A 20,967-nucleotide genomic window follows, 5' to 3' on the forward strand; every position below is an offset into this window, starting at 1 on the left:
GGGACTCGATCCCAGGACCCTGAGATCATGACCCGAGCTGAAGGCAGAGGCTTAACCCACTGAACTACCCAGGCAGCCCCATATATACATGTAGTTTTAAAAAAAGAAAATCTATAAATGCAAGTATATGTTGTTTATTTGTATATGTATATTTTTGGAATAAAAGAAAACATAAATATGTGTTTGTGTGAAAAAGAGGGAAATTGAGGGAGAACCAGTCTGTCTGGTTCATATGTCAGCTCCACTATTTACTGGCATAGGATTTTTTTTTTTTAAGATTTTCTTTATTTATTTGACAGAGAGAGACAGAGAGAGAGAGAGAGGGAACACAAGCAAGAGGAGTGGGAGAGGGTGAAGTAGGCTCCCCACCTAGCAGGGAGCCCAAAGCAGGGCTTGATACCAGGACCCTGAGATCTGGACCTGAGTCGAAGGCAGACGCTTAACTACTGAGCCACCCGGGCTCCCCAGGATCTTAAAACAGTACACATAACGTGTCCAATAAATGTTAGCTATTTTAATACAGACAAAAGAAGAGATGAAAAGTGGCAGATTATACACTGAGGTGTTACAGTGATTATCTTATTGGGTGTGGTTTTTTTTTAACATCTGTTATTAGTTTTTTTAATATACATTCTCTATTTGGAAATGAGCATTGCACAGGTTATGCTGACAGGTGCTGTAGTCAGTAGTTTCCAGGCTCAATTCACAGGTCTACCAGGTGTACCGTGCATGATGCTGAACAAGTTATTTCCCTTCTCTGTGCTTCTGGAACTTCATTTGTATAATGACAGTACAATAATTATACCCACCTCCTAGGACTCTCAGAAGGAATAGAAAAAAAAAAAAAACCTATGTAAACTGTTTGAAGATTAATTTCTGACACGTGGTAAGTACTCAAAACTGTAGACAATTTTATGTAATAAAATATAAATTAGAATTTTTAGAAAGATTAGTCCTTGTGGCTTGGCTTATTGCTCTGGAGTCTTTGATCTCTGACTTATATAAAAAGTGACTTTATTCTATGAAGTTAGGGAAGAAAAAAATCCATCCCCTTCTCAGCTGAAACCATTTGAAGCCAACATTTTGTCTGTTTCATCACGTTACTAGCACGAATTTAAACTGCTTTTATGTAGGCCAGTGTAAGTTACTGCTGGCATTTCCAGTTTGTATTGGGGGGAATTATAGTTTTAAACTTGAGGGCATCATATTTCTTTACGACATGCCTCTTTTAGCTACTCTCACCCCACGGTCTCTTGGTTTCCATAGTGCCTCTCTCCTTGCTGGGTGTCCTCTTCCATGCAACCTCTCAATGTTGGAATTCCCTGGGCCCACATTCTGGGGCCTTTTTCTCATTCTTTTTTTCTACAGTATCTCCCTATATGCACTCAACCTTCCCCTGGCTTCAAATCGGCATCTAGCCTACACTCTATTCTTCAGACACATCTGTCCAACCACCTGCCTCCTTTTATACTTCTATTATATCTCTATTTACATCTCAGAGATATCTCCAACTCAGCAATGCCCAAATGGAATTACTCATCTCTATCCTCACCGCTCCTCCCCTCCCCCGCCCAGCCTGCTCCTCTTTCAGTCTCGGCCTATCTCCTGAACCACACCACCTTCAAGGTAGTCATCAAAACATCTCCTGAGATGTCTTTCCTCTCTCTTAACTCCCACATCCAATAATCCAGCAGGTTCAGCCATCATTTCTACCTCCAATGTATACCTGGACACTCTGACTTCGCTTCCTCTCATGGTTGCCATCCTCTACCACGTCACCACTCCTCACAAGCAAAACCCCAGTGATATTTTAAAAGCATAAATCTGGGGCACCTGGGGTGGCTCAGTTTAACCAACTGAGCATCTGTCTCAGCTCAGGTCATGATCAAGGATCCTGGGATGGAGCCCCATGTCGGGCTCCCTGCTCAGCAGGGAGTCTGCTTCTCCCTCTCCCTTTGCCCCTACCCTTGTCTCTCTCTCTCAAATAAATAAAAGCTTTAAAAAATTAAAATATAGCTTTCTGCGCTACCCAGGGAAGGGTCCATACGGCGTTGTTTCGCGTTCCCATCGTAACTTAACCGAGAAACTTTCACACTGTCCGGAGCCCTTGATGTCCTGCAAATGAAGGAGGAGGATGTCCTCAAATTCCTTGCAGCGGGAACCCATTTAGGTGGCACCAACCTTGACTTCCAGATGGAACAGTACATCTACAAAAGGAAAAGTGATGGTATCTACATCATAAATCTGAAGAGGACCTGGGAGAAGCTTCTGCTGGCAGCTTGTGCCATTGTTGCCATTGAAAACCCAGCTGATGTTAGTGTCATATCGTCCAGGAATACTGGCCAGGGAGCTGTGCTGAAATTTGCTGCTGCAGCTGGAGCCACTCCCATTGCTGGTCGCTTCACTCCTGGAACATTCACTAACCAGATCCAGGCAGCCTTCCTAGAGCCAAGACTTCTGGTGGTTACTAATCCCAGGGCTGACCACCAGCCTCTTAGAGAGGCGTCTTATGCTAACCTTCCTACCATTGCTCTGTGTAACACAGACTCTCCTCTGCGCTATGGACATTGCCATCCCTTGCAACAAGGGAGCTCACTCAGTGAGTCTGATGTGGTGGATGCTGGCCAGGGAAGTTCTGCGCATGCGTGGCACCATTTCTCGTGAACACCTGTGGGAGGTCATGCCTGATCTCTGCTTCTACAGAGATCCTGAAGAGACTGAAAAGGAAGAGCAGGCTGCTGCTGAAAAGGCTGTGACCAAGGAAGAATTCCAGGGTGAATGTACGGCTCCAGCTCCTGAGTTCATGGCTACTCAGCCTGAAGTTGCAGACTGGTCTGAAAGCGTGCAGGTGCCCTCTGTGCCTAGTCAGCAGTTCCCTACTGAAGACTGGAGCGCCCAGCCGGCCACTGAAGACTGGTCTGCAGCTCCCACTGCTCAGGCCACTGAATGGGTAGGAACAACCACTAAGTGGTCTTAAGCTGCTCTTCCACAAAGGCAAACAAAAAGGAAATAAGGTTGACGGAAAATAAACAGTTTGTAAAAGTCGAAAAAAAATTAAAATATAAAAATAAATACAAACATAAATAATATCATATCTCTTTTTTGGTGGTAGAACACTTCAGTGACTCCATACTGCATTTAGCATAACACCAATGCATATGGCCTCTGTTCTGATGGTCACTACATAATGCCTATAATGCCCAACATGACCTGGCTCTTACTCACCTCATCTCCTGTCACTCTCCTCCACACCATATTCCAGCAGAGGATAAGATATTTCTACCCCCTTTAGACTTCTAAGTTATTCTCTTTTCCTAGAGCTGTCTCTACTCTCTTTCCCATGCACATTGTTGGTTTCTTTTCTCATCTCAGCTTTGTCATTTTTCCCCCCTGGTCCCAAGAAGTGAGTCTTCCTGTTGGTCAGTGGTCCCCACGCAGCTCTCAGCCATCAAGATGTGTCCTCTGGGGGCGCCTGGGTGCTCAGTGGGTTAAGCCGCTGCCTTCGGCTCAGGTCATGATCTCAGGGTCCTGGGATTGAGTCCCGCATCGCATCGGGCTCTCTGCTCAGCAGGGAGCCTGCTTCCCTCTCTCTCTCTCTCTGCCTGCTTCTCCATCTACTTGTGATTTCTCTCTGTCAAATTTAAAAAAAAAAAAAAAAAGATGTGTCCTCTGGAGTCATTATTGATCCAGCCCTCTTCTGCATTGCATAACAAATGTTTAACAAGTCCAGTTGATTGTTCATTCAAGTCTGTTTCTCTTCTCTGTCTCTTCCTCCAACATAGTTCAGAAAGACTAATGTCTTGTAATCAAGACAGCTTTGAAGGACGGACAAGATTAGAAAGGACAGACATGGGCCCTAAGATTAGTAGCAGAACAAGCTTGGTATTCTGTAGAAGTAAGGCAAGGCACCAAAGCAGCTCACATTTATTTTTCTTTACTGTGAACTTATATTATGTCCACTTATTTTCAATATTAACCACTCAGGATTATGCCCTTAAGTTTTTATTTTTGTTTTTAAAGTAGGCTCCAAGTCCAGCGTGGAACTTAAAACAGGGCTCAAACTCATGACCCCAAGATCAAGACTTGAGCTAAAAATCAAGAGTCAGACACTTAATCAACTGAGCCACTCAGGCACTCAGATCACATGGCCCTTGGCTTTCAAGGAGTTTATTGTCACACTTGAATACATGATAAAAGTTATGAATTCTTTTCGGAAAAATGTAGATATGTACAGATTTTTGCAGATCATTAGGAAAGGAATTCCCAGGCTAAACTGCTGCTTCAGCAGTCAATCAGCTATTGTTTTGGATGTCTGCAGGGTTATTGTTTCATTGGTTCAACAAATATTAGAGGCCTACAATGGGGCCAAATGCAGTCCTACATGTTAGGTTTTGCAGAGTATAGAACACAATAGGTACTTGTTCCTGCCTTCATTGAGCTTGCATTCCAGCATAGAACAGACATTAAACAAGGAAACAAATGATAATAGAATGTTACATAATGGTAAATGTTATGAAGAAAAATAAAGGAGAGCAATGGTTAAGGGCAGATGAAGTTCTTTTTCTTTCTTTCTCTCTCTCTTTTTTTTTTTTTTTTTTAGATTTTATTTATTTGACAGAGACACAGTGAGAGAGGGAACACAAGCAGGGGAAGTGGGAGAGGGAGAAGCAGCCTTCCTGCCAAGCAGGACTCCATCCGAAAACCCTTGGGATCATGATCCAAGCTCAAGACAGATGCCTAACAGCTGAGGCACCCACTGATATGGTCCTCTCCAAGGTGTTATCAGAGCAAGACCTGTATGAAATAAAGCAGTTGTCATGAAAAGAGGTGAGAGAAAAGCACTGCTGGCAATGAGAACCGGAAGTGCAAAGGCCGAGGGGCCTTCTCTCCTCACAAAAGCAAAAGGCAATGTCCAGGATTTTGCACATTTTCTTCTTCTCCTAATGAATAGCCAGTACAATTCTAAGAACACAGTTTTGGGCTTTCAGGTGGAAGGGCCTCCCCACTTCCCTGTGTCAAAAGTCAAATCCAACCCCACTGGCCTTCAGTGCTTCTCTGAAGTTACTTCTTCCCCCCCAGGAAACCTTAGCTTACCCACAAGGATCGGCCTTGAGCTTCTCTAACAATTTGTATAAAGTTTTTAAAAAGATAGTGCTTGTTACTTTCTAAGGATGTGTGCGTGGGGCAGTGATTTTGTGCTGTTTTTGAGGTAAGGTTGAAGCAAACAGCTACAACTAAACACAGGAACAAATTTAGTGATGCCGCCCTCACGATTCCATCTGGAGCTCTTCCCGCGGAGACTACATTTCCCAGAGTGCCCCGCGGGCCAGGGAGGCGCGAGAACCGGTGTGTTCTAGGACCCGGATTGAGGTAAAATGGCGGGCTCGTGGTGAGCGGCTGTCAGGTAACTGGTGTCCTCTCTTTCTCCGGCCAAGGAGTTTCTAGAAACTAGGCAGGCCCAGAATCCTTACGGGGAGATGTCGGTGTCTCCTACCTGTCGTCCCTGGCTGGGTAAAGCCCCTAGTTTCAACATTCTGGATTCGTCCTGCAGAAGGGTTGGCGTAGGGCCGTGCCCTTCCTGTGGGGCTCCCCTCGTGCCTGGGCTGATCGCTTGGGGACCTCTCCAATCCAGGTTTTTCGGTTCTGTCCCTGGGTGCTAGTCCCGACGTGCATGGTAGCGTGTTCCTCAAACCGCGGTTGCTTTGAGGCTCTCCGCAGCTTTTGCTTCGGGGTTGAATTATGGGTCAAGGAATGAATTTCTATCCCTGGAGTGAGTAATCTCACCTTCCAGCTGCCGTGATTGAAGGGACCTAAGGTCCCCCCAGATACTTTGTTCCTTGGTTCGTGGTCAGAAGCTATGAGTTTGCGTTCCACCCATGCAACCTATAAAGCAGTGGTATGGTGGGCAGTAAATCGCTTGACCTCTCTGAGCCTCAGGTTCTCAGCATATAAAATGGAGATGCCTATTTCACAGACTTGTGAAAGAGCATATCATGTATAGGGCAGCGAGGTTATAACCTGTAAAAACCACGCTGTATGCACTCAGGGAAAGTGATGCAAATGTACTGACGTGCAAGGAATCGCGCTGCATAGTTTAGTCTAATAAATAAGACTATGAGGTCTATGTCCCTATTCCATTTTATCACTGTTGCGAGAAGGGAATGAAGAATCATCGAGGCGGATTAAAAACAAGAGATGTAGCAATGGTTCTAAGTCATTTACTGACAAAAACCATGGAGGTTATGCTTGCTTTCCCCATTTTACCCTGAAGAAACAAAGGGTCGTTTAATTAATGACTTGCCCGAAGTTTCCCAGCTTATAAGTGACTGACTGTAAAGTTCTTGGAAGCAAATCATTTAAATTTTGTACTTAAGTTTTTTCATGAATGAAATAAAGATACCTGTCGTGATCAGTAGAGTAAAATGAAATGGTAGTGAAAGCACCTTGCAAAGTTAAAAACCTTAATATAAGAAGGTGAAATTTTACTTGGGACTTTCGTGTTTATATGTGTTCCTCTAAATCGGTATTTAATAGGTAAAGGATAGACTTTGCTTAATATTTAATTTAATTAGAAACAATCCTACTTCAAGTAATGTAATAAGATCTTGTGTATGGTACCTGAGAGGCTGTACACAGACACCTGAGCATTATGAAGGAGGATGTTTAGTGTAGCATGTGTGAGTGACTGTTTCTAAGCAGAATTACACATTTCCTGCGTGCTCACTAAGTGGAAAGAACTACACTAGGTGCTGAGAAGTTTGCAATTAAGAAAAATAATAATGGACATAGTTCCAGGACTTTAGGTCTTACATTTTGGTGTTGTTTTTTATCATATATCACATGGAAATGGAAAGTTGTTTAGAAGTTTTTCTTGTGACTGTAGTTCTAGCTAGCAATTCCTTTTGTTCTGGTAGCATTCAATATATTGTATCATTTTAATTTATCATGGGTAGTACTAATTTTTCTTTATCTTTTATACAGGAATGAAAATAGATATATGCCTTGAAGAAGATTTTAAAATCGGTTTCTCTTCAAATCATCTTCTTTCATACCACCCGATAAGGATCTTGATTCACCATGGCGTTATCAGCAATAAAATGGGTGATATCAAATAGAACTCTCTGGAAACATTTATTTCCAATTCAAAGTGAGCTTTTTTTCATGTTTGAAATTTTTCAAATATAGAAACTCATGTTCACTGTAGAAAATGTAAAGTGTTTAGTTGTTAGGCAAAAAAAAAAGTGTTTAGTTATTGTATAAGCCTCTTAATGGGAGTGTTTGCAATGATGGGAAAGGGGAGAAAGTCTAAATGGCTATCAAAAGGGGATGGATAAATTTTTGGCACATCTTTATGAAGATCAAACGGCTGTCACCAACATGAAAAGATCTCTAAGTAGAAGGGGGGAAAGTATGTCACAGAACAGTATTTATTGTATGATCCCATTTGTGCATTTAAAAGAGGATCTACAGGGGCGCCTGGGTGCTCAGTGGGTTAAAGCCTCAGCCTTCAGCTCAGGTCCTGATCTCAGGGTCCTGGGATTGAGCCCTGCATTGGGCTCTCTGCTCTGCAGGGAGCCTGCTTCCTCCTCTCTCTCTGCTTGCCTCTCTGCCTATTTGTGATTTCTGTCAAATAAATAAAAAAAATATATATATATAAAAAAGATCTACCATATACATATGTGTGTGTATGTGTGTATATATATGTATATATATACAGAGTAAAATGTTTGGACCAAAAAGGTTTTCTGTATATGCTACTAGTGGGATTTAGCTGAGGGCAAGTGAGGAATTGACAAAGGGGAACTTTCTGAATTACTTTGCATTCATTATGTTTTCACATACCGCTTTTTTAGTAGTTCTTAATACTAGCAAGTAAAGGGCAAATTTACAATTCCATCTTACAAAAATCATTGCTCATATTTAGGATTTCAGTTGTATTTTCTTTGTCCTTAGTCATTTAAAAATATGTATGTATGCTTATATTTAACATAAAAATACATTTTATATTTAATAGTATATAAAATATTTATAATTTATAGGGGCATCTAGGTGGCTCTGTTAGTTAGCAGAGCATGCAACTCTCAGTCCCAGAGTCATGAGTTCAAGCCCTGTGTTGGGCATGGCACCTAGTTTTAAAAAAAAGAAAAAAAAATTTTTAAAAGATTTTATTTATTTACGACAGAGAGAGATCACAAGTAGGCAGAGAGGCAGGCAGAGAGGGAAAGGGGGAAGCAAGCTCCCTGCCAAGCAGAGAGCCTGATACAGGGCTGGATGCCAGGACCCTGAGATCATGACCTGAGCTGAAGGCAGAGGCTTAACCCACTGAGCTACCCAGGTGCCCCAAAAAAGAAATTTATAATTTATATAATATATAATTTGTACTTTTCTGAAGAAATGTACATGGTCTAATATTTTCTTAAAAGCCTAGGGATACATGTTTGATAGTCAAAACATTGACCCATATAAATAAATAGACTATTAAAATCTTATTTCCCAACCAGTCTTGCTCTCACTCTCCATTTCCTCTGTGAACTCTCTTCTTCCATATCTAAAGCAGATATGGTTAGAGTGTAATAATCGGTTTGCTTTTTCTTTAGTTGTGCTAGCCAACTTTTTTACACATCTCTGGCTGACCTTAATCTCTTCCTTCATGTTTCCTATTTATTGCCATTTGTAATTGAATGTTCATTGAATTAGGGGAAAAGAGTTGAAAACTGAGTAATCAAGTGAATTAAGGAGGAAATTGTTATGAGACTAGATATAAACTAAAATCAGGGGGTCCTTGGGTGGCTCAGTTGGTTAAGCCTCTGACTTTTTTTTTTTTTTTTTTCAAGACTTTATTTCTTTGAGGGAGAAAGTGAGAGAACACAAATGGAGGGTGAGAGGCAGAGGAAGAGGGAGAAGTAGACTACCCACTGAGTAGAGAGCCCAATAGCTGGCTCTGTGCGGGGCCGATCTGGGATCATGACCTGAGCCTAAGGCAGACACTTCACCTGCTGAGCCACCCAGGCACCCCTTTGGCTCAAGGTGTCAGGGTTGTGAGACGGAGCCCTGCATTGGGCTCTATGGAGTGTGGAGGCTACTTATGATTCTCTTTCTCCCTCTCCCCTCCTTTCTCTCTCTCTGTCTCTCTCTCCCCATCACTTAAAAAACAAAAAAGAACAAAACAAAACAGTAGTTCTTGATTATTTAGGAGTATTTTTGTTGTTGAGAATTGGGAGAGAGACTTCTGCTTGTCCTCCGCTTGACTCTGAATAGAACCCAGCCTCTCGGCTGATGATAAATCAGACCTAATCATTTTTTCCTAGTTCATGTAGCAATTAGCCATCGCTGAGGTCAATCTGAAAACCAGTTAATCTGCCCCAGGATAAGTGAAAATTATCTATGTATACTTTACCGACTAGATTATAAATTTGTAATGTTTAATTTATTTTGGTTTCCTTAGTACCTCTCATACGTGGTAGATGATAAATGTTTGTGAACTGATTGGAATAGACTGGTGTCATCAAAATATCTAGTTAACTACGAATTAATTTAGGCTACCCCAGAAAATTACTGCATTATTACTCAGTCATCCTAATATTCAGTAACTGCCTAACTTCTTGTATCCTGAAGCCCCTTGTTCTCCACAAGTCCTATCATTACTATTATTGAAGGTAAAGTAGAATTACTGTTACTGATACCTTATATGAAAAGGAAGAACAGTAAGATTAGAGGCAAAGCAAAAGCGAGAAAGTTCAGTGAGCAGAAATAAAAAGGCCTCCCATAGGCCAAAAGGAACATTTAAAACCTTTCAAAATATGCAATCAACAATGGGAATGTAGGGAATATTTTACATGTTTTTAAGCATACTAAGTCATTTGATCTTTAAAACTTTGAATTTTACAACATTGAATAATACTACATGGTAGGTATTTTATGAAGATGAAGGAACTTAAATTCTCTGACCCCTCAGAAACTTACCCAAGGTTGTATATCTGGTAGATGAGAGCTGTGATCGAAACTTGGGTCTTCCCATCTTATGTAGTTGAATACACTTTGTGCTGTATATTCTTTCCTGTAGTAACTTAAAATATTGAGTATTTGAAGGTTAAGTGGGACTGTCAGTTTGTTTTTAAGATTTTATTTATTTATTTGACAGAGAGAGAGACAGTGAAAGGGAGAACACAAGCAGGGAAAGCGGAAGAGGGAGAAGCAAGCTTCCCGCTGAGCAGGGAGCCCCATGTGGTGCTCCATCCCAGAACCCTGGGGTCATGACCTGAGCTGAAGGCAGATGCTTTACTGAGCCACCCAGGCACCCCAGGACTGTCAGTTTTTATAGGTCTTATCAAAAAGCAGTTAAACGTGTGTACATAAAAAGAATAGCCTGTAAGTTATGGAGAGCTGACTCGTTGAAGTTCTTTTTGATAAATTGAGTTGACTGATGTTAACTTTGGCATTCTTTTTTAAAAAAGGTTTACTTATTCAATAGAGAGTGAGAGAGCATGCGCTCATGTGTGGGGAGGGGCAGAGGGAGAGAGAGAATCCTAAGCAGACTCCCCACTGAGCACATAGCCTGATGTTGGGCTCAGTCTTAGGACCCTGAGATCATGACCTGAGCTGAAATCAAAAGTTAGACGCTTAACTGTCTGAGTCACCCAGGTGCCCCAGTTCTAATTATATATTTAAAACCTCTGATATTTACCATATTTAGAGTTTTTCTCTCGATAAAGTGTCAGATGAATATCTCTAGTTATGTACTGATTGTGAATGAGTTAGCATTTTAGAGGCAGTTCAGCAGTCACTTCTCTGTTAGTAACCGCTGTAGGGGACAGAGTCATGATCAAGGTGTGGTTCCTGGCCTTAAGGAATTTATCTACACTTGTAGGTGAAACAGATGTTTATGGAAATAAGAAACAACTGAATATGACATAGAATGTTACGTATGTGATGAGGGTACAAACAAATATCTGTGTAAGTACAGGGTAGAAATTTAACAGTTTCTTGCTGAACTGAAACACCGTTGCCTTGAGTTTTCTCTCCTGCCTATTTTAAAAACACTTAATTCTGTCAGTCCTGCCTTTGCCACCCAACCCAACCCTGTTTCTTTCAATGAATGTGTATCACCTAGCTGGTTTATGTTCAGAGACTACAAACTTCTTTTCGTATTAATTCATACATAATTGAGAAGATTCCCAACAGTGTGAAGAAAATAAGTGTAAATAATGTTAACATTATTTACGTCATCCTCTGACTTGTCATGTTGAATGCTCCTCTCTGTATTAGCACAGATCATTGAAAATCAAATCTTTTTGAGAGATGAGGTTAAATTTCTAATTCTTTGCATTTTATTATATTACATCAATAGAATTTTGGGATTGACATTTTGCTGAGCAATCTTTTGTGATAAAAGTGAGTTTTGTTAAGGCCCTTTTTATGCTTTGGAGTAAGAATTTATGTTTAGGCCTTTATATGCAGTCCTGGGGAAGGGAGGAGTATACAAAGGTGGAAAATGTATCTTATTTACACATCTTTGATATATATAAATAACTGAAGCAGGAAAGAAAAAGACAACAAGGAAGGTATAGCGATGTGGTATGAGGCATGGGTTTTGGAACATGTACAACAGACTACTCTTTTCTCTGTGGTGGGAGTTGTGGGGAAGGAAAGGGAAAAAGGACTTCATGGAAGAGTAGCATTAGACATTGAAGGATGAATGGTGTTTGAACAAAATGGAGATTGCATTCCATACCGTGGAGCAAGAGGCTCAGTTGAGAGAAGTTGATCCTTGGCTTTAGCCGGCATATATTGTAGTTCACCCTTATCCACAGAGGTTATGTTCCAGGACCCCCAGTGGATGCTTGACACTGTGGATAGTATTGAACCCTATATATACTATGCTTTTTCCTATACATACATACCTGTGATAAACTTCAATTTACTGATTAGGCACAGTAGAGATTAACAACCATAATTAATAACAAAATAGGGCAATTCTCACAATCTACTGTAATAAAAGCTATGTAAATGTGGTCTTTCTCAAAATACCTTACTGTCCTGTACTCACCCTTCTTGTGATAATGTGAGATAAAATGTCTGTGTGATAAGATGAAGCAAGGTGAATGACGTAGCACTGTGGTGTAGTTAGGCTACTGCTGACTTGACACTGTGTCAGGGGGAGGCTCATCTTCTTCTGGACTGCGGTTGACCTTGGGTAACTGAGACTGCAGAAAGCAAAAACATGGATGGGGGAGGACTTCTCTATTCAGAACCATTTTTAACTATACTGAGCTACATTTACATTTTTTCTTTGTATTTAAAGGAGCACTGTTTCTCTGAACATAGGAGAACTTAAAGTAATTATGGCTCTTGAATTTGCAGGTATTCTTAAATAGGAAAATATGCTTTGAAGTGTGAGCATTTTGATTTCTTAAGAAAAGTTAAATTTGAACAGTTTATTTTGTATTTCATCACTTACCATTCTCCCTTTGTGAACTGTGCACCTGGTCTCACAAAAGCTTTTATTTATTTATTTATTTTTACAAGTTTTTAGAATACCTAAATACTTCCTGTATTCCTCTGATCCTTAGCACTTATAACTTCCTGGAAGGAACATTGTACTCTCTCCCCTACCAACTCCTGCTTATCCCTCCATCCTTCAGAGCACCTTAGACATCATCTTCACTGGAAAAGCGTTCTTAAACCTGCACAGTCCTATTTTGTAACCTGTCTGTGTGCCCTCTTCCAGTGCCTACCCTTCCTAACAGGGCTTGTCATTTATTTTGGAATTGTTTGTTTACTTGTCTCTCACCAGATTTTTATGCTTTCTGAGAGCAGGGACTAGATCTTGTTGAATCCCTGGTCTCTCTACGGCCCTGTTTCATAGTAAACGCAGTATATATTGGTTGAGTGAATGAAACTAGCTTTATATTTATATGAGAACATATGCTCAAATTAACTAAATCCATTTTACTGCTTGGGGTTTTTGCAGACGGAGCTTTATATTGTGTTTGTCATAAATCTACATATTCTCCTCTACCAGATGACTATAATTGGTATGTATTTAAATTCAATTGAAAAAATAACAGTCTGTTAGTTATATCTGAAATGATTTAATTTTATTTCTTGTTTTTGGTATCTTCTTTCTTTTCTGATTATTCTTTAATTTTATATTTAAAAATCATTTCAATGGCCTTATTTACACAGTATCTGGGCTCATAAATATTTTAAATAAAAATCATTATCATTGTGTTTCAGTGAATCCTTAATTTGTTGTTAAGACAGACATGCTGTTAGAAATGTCTTTTATCCCAAAGCGTTCTTTAGCTTTTTAGAAGTTAATTAGTTTTTATAGTTTTTTCTCTTGGGGTTCATATCTTTTAGCTTAAGCAGTTATTTATCTTATCTTTTGTTTGATGGTGAATAACCCTAAATTACAAATAATTTGATTCAGTTACAATTTATTTGGTACTTATTCAATTCTAGTCACTATACTAAGAACTAGGCATAATATATGAATAAGATTTTGTTTTCTTCTCTGTAGTAGAGTCTGATGTACAGAAACTGCAGCATATTTTCTTAAGCTATGATGTTTCTATTGCAAATTTTAGTAAAAATATATTTTCTTCCCTCTTGATACTAGTTTTAATTTGAATTTTAGGTGTATATTTAGTAAGTACTAAGATAGCAATGAAATTAGACTAGGTAATAGGTAACACTTTTTTAAACCTGAAAAGATTGAGTCTTAGAGGTGTTTTTTGTATCATGTAAAACTCCATTTTTCATCATAAATCACTTGATAGGTTAAATGTTCTAATTATAGCTATATTATGCTATTTGATCTTAAAATCATGGTGAAACAACCTAATACCAGGTCCTTTGTTAGCTAAAATATGCTGTAGTAATTGCAGATCTAGTTCAAATCTGGTTAGTATTGAAACCCTAGAAGCTTAAATTTATAGACATCTAGAGAACATTGTTGTAAGGTTAATGAAAACTGAAAGTTGTGCTCCTTAGAATTTATATGGATTTAAGTATAATTGGGATCTTTGAAAAACAATCTTAGTCAGTTGGTCCCTGAATGAGATCCAGCCAGAGTATTCCTTGAAAAAATATTTAGAGGAGTATTGCCCAAAATGTGTTTTTCTGAGGGATATTAATGGAGGGAAGAGATAGTGTTCAGTAATTCTCAGATTTATTTGACTGCAGAACTCTTTTTACGGGAGGCTTCTTGCAGCTGTACTGTTCCGCCAAAGGCACTTGGAGAAGGCACTTGATCTAGAAAAAGGGCTCAGCTACAGTCTTTATGATTGGAAGATGATGTACTTTGCTGATGTTTAATTCTAATAATTCAACAAAGTAATATACTTCTTACAGCTTTTTTTTTTTTTTAAGATTTTATTTATTTGACAGAGATCAAAAGTAGGCAGAGAGGCAGGCAGAGAGAGAGGGGGAGGAAGGTTCCCCGCCGACAGAGAGCCGGATGTGGGACTCGATCCCAGGACCCTGGGATCATGACCTGAGCCCTAGGTAGAGGCTTTAACCCACTGAGCCACCCAGGCGCCCTTCTTACAGCTTTATGAAAGTAGTCTTTATTTTTTAAGATTTTATTTATTAGAGAGAGCATGAGCAGGGTGGGAGGCAGAGGGAGAGGGAGAAGGAGCCTCCCAGCTGAGCAGGGAGCACAAGGTGTGGAGCTCAGTCCCAGGACCCCAAGATCAGGACCTGAGTTGAAGGCAGATGCTTAACCAACTTAAGCCATGGAGGTGCCATCAGGGTAGTTTTTAGATAAGGAAAGAAAGGTCTAATAATACTGATGCGTAAATATGAAGATCCCTTCCAAAGATCTGGGTAGTCTAAAAACAATTGGTAAAATAGTGGCTTAAGCATTAACGGTTTGTTGGGGCGCCTGGGTGGCTCATTGGGTTGGGCCGCTGCCTTCGGCTCAGGTCGTGATCTCAGGGTCCTGGGATCGAGTCCTGCGTCCGGCTCTCTGCTCAGCGGGGAGCCTGCTTCCCCCTCTCTCTCTCTCTGCCTGCCTCTCCGTCTACTTGTGATTTCTCTCTGTCAATAAATAAATAAAATCTTAAAAAAAAAAAAAGCATTAACGGTTTGTTGTGGTAGTTAAGCTGACGTATTTTGTGGGATGTCTGAGTTGTCCCCTATGATATGGGTACCAGGTCTGCCAGTCTGGTGCCATAGCGTATGTTCTTCAGGGACTTATGATTAATTAATTTTATCTCTAAGAAAATCATTCTGTCTTGGGCACCTGGGTGGCTCAGTGGGTTAAGCCGCTGCCTTCGGCTCAGGTCATGATCTCAGGGTCCTGGGATCGAGGCCCACATCGGGCTCTCTGCTCAGCAGGGAGCCTGCTTCCCTCTCTCTCTCTCTGCCTGCCTCTCCATCTACTTGTGATTTCTCTCTGTCAAATAAATAAATAAAATCTTTAAAAAAAAAAAAAAAAAAAAAAAGAAAATCATTCTGTCTTGAATACAATATAACTCTATTTCTAAAATGTTCTTTTTTTTAGCAAAGTAGAGCTTGCTTTGACATCTGATGGCAGGACAATAGTGTGCTACCACCCTTCTGTGGACATTCCATATGAACATACACAAGTATGTATAAGAAAATCTCTTCTAATTTATAATTTGCTGTTAGAAATATTCACATTTTCTTACCGTATCCAAAGAGAATGGAATTGTTTGTTTTCCTTTATTTGGATTAGACCTTTTTTGTTTTGTTTTTATTTTACTATTTCAATTTTTCTCCTATCTTTTTAGTCTTTCTTTAAATAAAGACTTTTTCAGTACACAGAGTGAACCATTTAAACACAGTTATGGCATCAGTTTTCTGGTCTAAAATCTGATAGATGATTTTTGACTAGTACAGATTTACAAAACATACTGTTCCGTACTACCTTATATTTTAAACTAATAAATCATGAAAAACTTGTATTTTGGCATGCTGTTTTATACCTTTTATATTGTATTAGTTCTGATAATCCTTTCAGTATTTAGTGAATTTCCTTTTTTTTTTCTTTTTCCTCCCAGTTTTTTCCAACATGGGCATATATTTTAAGGACTAGTTTAATTTTTTCCATATTTCTTCAAAAGCCAAGCATGAGATAGAGGAAGTTTTGGTTTTGTTTTCAGTACAATTTATTTTAGCTTGACCCAAGTCTTTTTCTTATTTTATATTTGAAATGCTTCCTTCTATGTTTTTAAGCCATAGTTTACTATATTTGGTAATGTTTGATTTGCTCTTTGAGGAGAAAATAATTAGATAATTCAAATCATCACATGATGCATCTAGTGGTAGCTATTTTTAAAAATCATCATTAGGGCCAGAATAGTGGTAGATTTGAGAAAAGAGCTTAATTTTATTTTGCTAGTTTATATTCCCTTTTTAACTTCATCATTTTGTCTGCCTAGTTTGTGTTCTAGCCACATTTCATAGGCAATAATCCAGTACCTCTTTTGTTTCATTTCTTGGGGCACTGTGTAGAAAATAAGCATAAATCACTGACTGTTGGCTTGTAAATACTCCAGCTCATGCTATATTGTGTCCTCCTCCATTGTTACTTTGTATTATATTTCTGGTTACATGGTTTATCTTTTAGTGGTTATACCAAGGCCACAATCACAAAGTCATTTCTCAGCTTCCAGACTTCCCTCCATGTGTAGTTTTTTACATCCCTGAATCTGACACTTTTCATATCCTTCCTTCTTGTCTAAACTTTCTACTTTACTTTTAGCACTCACTATCATCATTAAAATCTCTCATCCAGAATTTTGCCTTCATCTCTGTCTCTGACAGAAACCTTATTGGACCCTGGGGCCATTACTTCCCCAGCAGGTTTTTAAGTAGTTGATGTTTTCTTCCCTATTCCCTTTTACTACTAGACCTAGAGGGGAAGTAGGGATCCCTGTAGCTCCTTGTTGTCATATGCAGACCATTTTTCCTCCTCCCTAACAATTTCTGGCTTTGTTGTTTATATTATTAAACTATAACATCTGCTCCTTTTTTTTTTTTTTTAAGATTTTATTTATTTATTTGACAGAGAGATCACAAGTAGGCAGAGAGGTGGGCCGTGCGGGGGGAGCAGGCTCCCTGCTGAACAGAGAGCCCAATGTGGGGCTCCATCCCAGGACCCTGAGATCATGACCTGAGCCGAAAGCAGAGGCTTAACCCACTGAGCCACCCAGGCGCCCCTGCTCCCTTTTTTTATGGCTGTTATCTACTATCCTTTAGTTCACTTCTCTTCCCCCAATCCTTCTACTCTTCCTCAGAGATTGTAGATGTACCATCATTCCCTCTGATACTGTTTCCATCCTAATTCTTTGTTATTGCAGTATATGGAAATAATTTAATGCCCTGACCTCTCACTTCATCTTTTTCCCTGCTTCAGCCCCCACTCCCACTGCTGTACTCTAGTGATGTTCTAGTCGCAAATACCTGCCCCTCCTTCCTGCCAGTCTAGATTTCAAGAATTCCACTAGCTTCCTACCAGCTCCCACAGTTTCCCAGCTCCAAGAATTCTTCATCTCCGTAGGATGATACCTACATCCATTGATCAAAGCACTTTTTCTTAGCCCTCATGCATCTCACACATTCTCACTTCTCTCCTTGCCTGGCATAGATTCCATGGTCCATCATTGTAATCACTCCCTTGCATACATGTCCAATTCCCTGGTTCCTTTTTTTCCATTGCATTTCCCATTGTAGCAGTTGTCTCCTCTCCCATGTCATCAGTATTCCTTCCTATTTCCCTTTTATTCTCTCTCTCTCTCTCATCTGGAAGATTGCTCCTATCACTTTACATGTCATCATTCCACTGCTAACCACACTGGCCTCTCAGCTGTTCTTCAGGTACATTAGGCAGGCTCCTACCTTGGGGCTTAATGTAGTACCCCTGCGACTGAACTCCTTCCTATTGTCTTTTCACAGTAGCTTGTATCATTTCTGGCACCATAGATACTTTCTTGTATTTCTGTCTATCTCCCATCACTAAAATATAAGCTCCATGAGGATGCCTCTTTGGTGTTCTCTGGTATATCCTTAGCATCTGGAATAACACCTGTACTTGGTAAATATACACTAAATATTTGTTGATTAAATGAATAAGTTTGTTCCTTTCATGCTTATGGGTTTTCTGTTTTAGGGCTAAGAGACATTCACATGGGGAGGCATGGAATTTTTTTGTTGCTTAAGTAATAAATTGTAGATTAGGCTGCACAATAAGAAACATTCTTGCAAACACATGGTTGTTAGAATTTAGAATAAATACAGTGTGTTCTTTTTGAATCTAGATTTATAAATCTTATGCAGATAGTATATAATAATAAATAAATACCCTTCAACATGACTTGAAGTTTGTCTTAATTTTTTTCTTTTCTTAAGGAGGTAGGGCTGCTGTAACTCCAGTGTGCCCTTTGATTCTTCAGGCCCTAGAAAGCATACTGCATACAAAGATCCTGGTCATATGTAGAAATAACTACTGAGACTGGCTTTAAGAAAGTTAGGATGATTTGCATCTTTGGTTTTCTGGTAATTTAAAACATGTTGATTGTTTACTACAGATCCAGGTAGAAAGATCCTACTTCTTTTACTTGTATTAAAAGTATTAATATTCTAAAAGTGTTTTTCTAGAACTTGGGATTTCTTGTTTAGGAAAATAAAGATAATATACCAGGGGCAAAAATAGTGACTTGGAAAGTTTAAAATGCAAGTACTAAGCAATTCTTTTTAGTGGCTGATTTGGTGGAAAATTTCAAAAGTCAAATTTTGAAAATTCTTAAGAGAAACAAGGAAAATTCAGGATGACAGTTCTGAATGTTTCTTAAAGTTGACAGTTTTATTTTAGTTTTTCCTTTTTACTGAAATAGTCATGTATCCTTCCTTTGAACTTTGATCAAGGAGATCAAATACCACCTAAAAATCAATTCTGAATCAGCCAGAGGCTCTTGGTATAGACTTTGAAGAATCCATTAATTCCAGTGTCTTTTATCTATGTGCCTGGAAAAGAAGTGTTTTTAATCATACAAAGCAGAGAGAATTTGTGATATATTACAATTGAGCCTGCTTGGGAATAAGAATAGAGACAATGGAACATTCATGAATACTTGAAAACAATTTAACTTTTGATAATACTGAAAACTTTGATCTTTAGCAACAAGTACAGTCACCTAAAATAGAGAAAACTATTATAGGCTCTAAATTTGTGTTTGCTAGACCTCTGAGAGTCTCATAGTAACTTGCAAAGACAGTTTATATTTCACTTTACATACAAATGATAATCTTTTAAAATTACTGTAAATGCCTAAGGAGAACTTTTTTCCAAAAGTAAATTTATATCACTTCTCTTCTGTTTGAGGCCTTAAAGAAATCTTAGTAGCTACCTACCATTATTGAACTCTTAATTAAGAGTACAAGAGACAGCTAAGCATATATTATTATTTCATATGATCCTCACCAAGCCCTTTTGGGTGGGTATTATTTCTCTGATTTTACAGAAAGGGAATTTAAGAGCTTAAATAACTTGTCATGGTCACAGAGCTAGTAAGTGGTAGAATTAGAGACCAAAGCTCAAGTTCTTAACCTGTTTATTAGACTACCTCCTCATTCCCTCCCACACTAAGTGGTTCCTTATTTCTGCTTACCCCAAATTGTTACTTAAAAGTCTAAGTTTGAAGACCTTTCATAATCTGGTTTCTCAAGATCCATTTTTATTTTTTTAAAGATTTTATTTATTTGAGGGGCACCTGGGTGGCTCAGTGGGTTAAGCCTCTGCCTTTGGCTCAGGTCATGATCTCAGGATCCTGGGCTTCAGCCCCACATCAGGCTCTCCGCTTGGCGGGGAGCCTGCTTCCCCCTCTCTCTCTGCCTGCTTCTCTGTCTACTTGTGATCTCTGTCAAATAAATAAATAAAATCTTTTTTTTTTTTTAAAAGATTTTATTTATTTATTCATATTTTATCATATGAATGAGATCATATGATAATTGTCTTTCTCTGATTAAAAAGATTTTATTTATTTGAGAGAGAACCCCAGAGAGAGAGAGCACACAGAAGCAGGGGGAGGGGCAGAGGGAGAGAGAGAAGCAGACTCTCTGCTGAGCAGGGAGCCTGATGCAGGACTCCATCCCAGGACCCTGGGATCATGCATGACCTGAACCAAAGGCAGACACTTAACTGACTGAGCCACCCAATTACCCTCAAGATCTTTTTTTTTTTTAAGGTTTTATTTATTTATTTGGCAGAGAGAGAGAGATCATAAGTAGGCAGAGAGGCAGGCAGAGAGAGGGAAAAACAGGCTCCCCACTGAGCAGAGAACCTGACCTGGGCTTGATCCCAGGACCCTGAGATCATGATCTGAGCCAGAGGCAGAGGCTTAACCCACTGAGCCACCCATGTGCCCCTCAAGATCTATTTTTAAGGTTTATTGCTTTCTTATGTGTTCTTTCCTACTTTTCTTTACTTGTAATATTTGTTATCCCTTGTAGAACATATTCTGCACTCTGTAGCAAGGCTCTGATCTGGCTCCTATTCTGCCTCTTTCCAGTATCTTTTTGTTACTGTGCATTTCTGTAGTACTGAGCCAATTGTGCCCCCTTCATGCGCCTAGATACTGCCTTTTTTTTTTTTTTAATATTTTATTTATTTATTTGAGAGGTAGAGAGAGACAATGAAAGAGAGAGAGCATGAGAGTAGAAAGGGCAGTGGGAGATGCAGACTTCCTGCTGAGCAGGGAGCCCGATATGGGACTCGATCCCAGGACCCTGGGATCATGACCTGAGCCGAAGGCAGTTGCTTAACCAACTGAGCCACCCAGGTGCCCTGCTTAGAAGTCTTATTTTTTCATGTCCATATGCCTAACAAATATAAATATATGCTATGACATTTAATACAATGGGAGGATATAGTAGTTGTCATTAATAGTGTATGAATGTAAAGACATTTATGTTTGAATTATTTTTTTTCTGGTTATAAAT

The 20,967-nt window shown here is 39.4% G+C and overlaps 1 protein-coding gene and 1 pseudogene across 1 annotated transcript in view; both read left to right on the forward strand.

The window, feature by feature from the left end:
- The first annotated feature begins 2,023 nt into the window (after positions 1-2,023).
- Positions 2,024-3,030, forward strand: LOC131839264 (small ribosomal subunit protein uS2-like; annotated as a pseudogene).
- A 2,289-nt stretch (positions 3,031-5,319) lies between these two features.
- Positions 5,320-20,967, forward strand: part of MRPL42 (mitochondrial ribosomal protein L42) — a 31,598-nt gene continuing 15,950 nt past the window's right edge. Inside the window, exons 1-4 of the mRNA XM_059186520.1 lie at positions 5,320-5,404; positions 6,982-7,147; positions 12,971-13,034; positions 15,509-15,593. Coding sequence (XP_059042503.1) covers positions 7,078-7,147; positions 12,971-13,034; positions 15,509-15,593 — 219 coding nt within the window. The 5' untranslated portion in view covers positions 5,320-5,404; positions 6,982-7,077. The remainder of the gene's footprint in view (positions 5,405-6,981; positions 7,148-12,970; positions 13,035-15,508; positions 15,594-20,967) is intronic.

The sequence above is a fragment of the Mustela lutreola genome, chromosome 8, assembly GCF_030435805.1.
Source record: "Mustela lutreola isolate mMusLut2 chromosome 8, mMusLut2.pri, whole genome shotgun sequence".
In the NCBI taxonomy this organism is placed as follows: Eukaryota; Metazoa; Chordata; class Mammalia; order Carnivora; family Mustelidae; genus Mustela; species Mustela lutreola.